A 2,500-nucleotide genomic window follows, 5' to 3' on the forward strand; every position below is an offset into this window, starting at 1 on the left:
AATATATAGGAGAGTAGAGGTCCAAGACTGTCATCAGTTATTCCTGAAACTATCATACTCAGCATGAACACAAAAGCAATTCATATTAAAAGCTTTGGAAATAAAGTTGTATTTTATCATATTTTTTTCTTCACAATTCCGAGCTAAGATCGTTTAAATATGCAATCGCAGTGAAGTCTTTGTTGCTATAATACTCTTTGACTTTTTTCTTTTTACTCAGGTTTTCATCCTTCTCGGCCTGGTGGCTGCTATTACTGCCGATAAGCTGGAAAGAAAAATACTCTATTCAGTAGCAGAAACAATTACTCAGTATATGGTATAAAAATTACACTAAACGTCAAGAGTGTACGATTTTCCAGTCAAATCAACAACTACAGAATGTAATTTTACGCAACATTAAAAACATACAAATTGATGGATATATTCGTTATATGGACAAAAACAATTCCTAATGTCCTTGGACTCCTAAGAATCGTTCGAGTCTGATACGACGACTCCGGGAACGACTTCGGCCACCAGGAAGCCCGCAAAGGAGCCGACACCCAGGGCTGAAAGTCCTCTCCTCATCCCTCATACCTAAGACCTTCCTCTTCCTATACCATCCATGAAGTAAGATGCATAAGGCATAATGATTTCATTGTTAGATAACTTACAGCCCCGCGAGGTTTGCTGAAGATATTGTATAGGTATAATATTATGTTGTAGCCTGGCTCATGAAAACATGAGCTCCAACGATCTTTAGTTCGTAAAACAGTCGTTATTAACCTAAACTATTTTCTCATTGGAACTCCGGGTGGAAAAGCCGACATCCAACTTTCTAATATTCAGTCGGGAACCATCTGATGCATTCAGAATAAATGCATAATTTAATTCAAATGCGGACAGGTCATTTATATATATATATATATATATATATATATATATATATATATATATATATATATATATATGTAAATATATCTATATATATATGTAAATATATATATATATATATATATATACATATATTACCTAATAATTATCTAATGATATATGTAATACATTTCAAAAGAGATACCTAATTGAAAAGAAATATAATTGTATGGGTAAGGAAATAGTGTACCTACCTATTGATAGCAATCATTTACGAAATGGATACTTAAGACGCATAATTATTTACCTTTTGCTTAATTATTTCATATTACATATTTTTTGTGTTGAGTGCTGAACCATGACTTTCTCAGTTATGAACATAGTAACATGAACCTGTGCAAGTTATACGTGCATTAACTACAATTTTTTTTCGAATGTTGACCCATGACTATGTCAAATCTGCCCCTAGAGTGGGCAAGGTTAGCGAAAAACATGTCCCGCCTGACCTTCAGTAATGGCCACAAAGCCACGACGGGCGAGTATATAAAGGGCCAGAGGTTCATGCCTGTCATCAGTTCCTTCTGAAACTATCAAGCTTAACATGAACGCCAAGGTAAATAGGGTCATATACTTTCTAAATAGCATGGTCGTTTCTGTAGCTAAGACTGACTACTTGATATGCGTAATGCATGCTGTAACTGTTTGATTTTATTTATTAATTTATTTTTTATTCCCTAGGTTTTCATCCTCCTCGGCCTGGTGGCTTTTGTTGCTGCCGACAAGTTGGTGTGTAAATTTTACTTCTTTCGTTTACACTAGTTAGAAAGTGTCTAAAATAGAATTTATCTATCACAAGAGGTTTTTTTCGGGGTAAGGGAGAGGGGGGAGGGCAAGGCGAGACTATATATCATAATTTTAAAGTAAAATATGTTAGCAATGAATAGGAACTTTCGTGGCATACATTGATAAAAAAAAAAAAAAAAAAAAAATCTTTAGAGCCAGCATTTAGAGAATTTAAGAATCATAACTGACGGATATACCCTTTTCTTACAGTTATCACGAACAAATTCATAATGTCTTGGCATTTCAGGCATCTTTTGAGTCCGGTGAGGCCAGATACGAATTTGACTGGGCTGTCAAACACGACGACTCCGACAACGACTTCGGCCACCAGGAAGCCCGCAATGGAGACGACACTCAGGGATCCTATTACGTGCAGCTCCCCGATGGCCGCCTGCAGACCGTCAGGTACGTCGTGGACGGCGACAACGGATACGTGGCCGAAGTGAACTACGATGGCGAGGCACGTTACCCCGACTCCAATGAATCAAAGTAATTGGAATTCAACGTCGCGGTATGATCGGCTGATAACGACCCATGATATGGCTTGCATATATATGTGTGTATATATGTATATTTATCCTTATTTGTAAATAAACCATTATAATAGAAGAGAACTTTCATAACATCTACTAGATATAACCCTAATGATGTCAATGGGGATGAAATTAATATTTTAAGAATATATTAAGAGAAGAAATATGATAGTTATCATTGGCAGCGATGATAATGATAATAATGGTGGTAACAATAGTAATAGTACTGGAAGTAAAGATTTAAATCATTATTGATATTGATAGTGACGCTA

At 35.8% G+C, this 2,500-nt stretch overlaps 1 protein-coding gene across 1 annotated transcript in view; it reads left to right on the forward strand.

Moving 5' to 3' along the window:
• Positions 1-2,304, forward strand: part of LOC125032271 (pro-resilin-like) — an 8,114-nt gene extending 5,810 nt beyond the window's left edge. The window contains exon 4 of the mRNA XM_047623368.1: positions 1,964-2,304. Within this exon, the coding sequence (XP_047479324.1) occupies positions 1,964-2,188 (225 nt within the window). The 3' untranslated portion in view covers positions 2,189-2,304. The remainder of the gene's footprint in view (positions 1-1,963) is intronic.
• The last annotated feature ends 196 nt before the right edge of the window (positions 2,305-2,500 follow it).

Source organism: Penaeus chinensis, chromosome 14 (assembly GCF_019202785.1).
Source record: "Penaeus chinensis breed Huanghai No. 1 chromosome 14, ASM1920278v2, whole genome shotgun sequence".
NCBI lineage: Eukaryota > Metazoa > Arthropoda > Malacostraca > Decapoda > Penaeidae > Penaeus > Penaeus chinensis.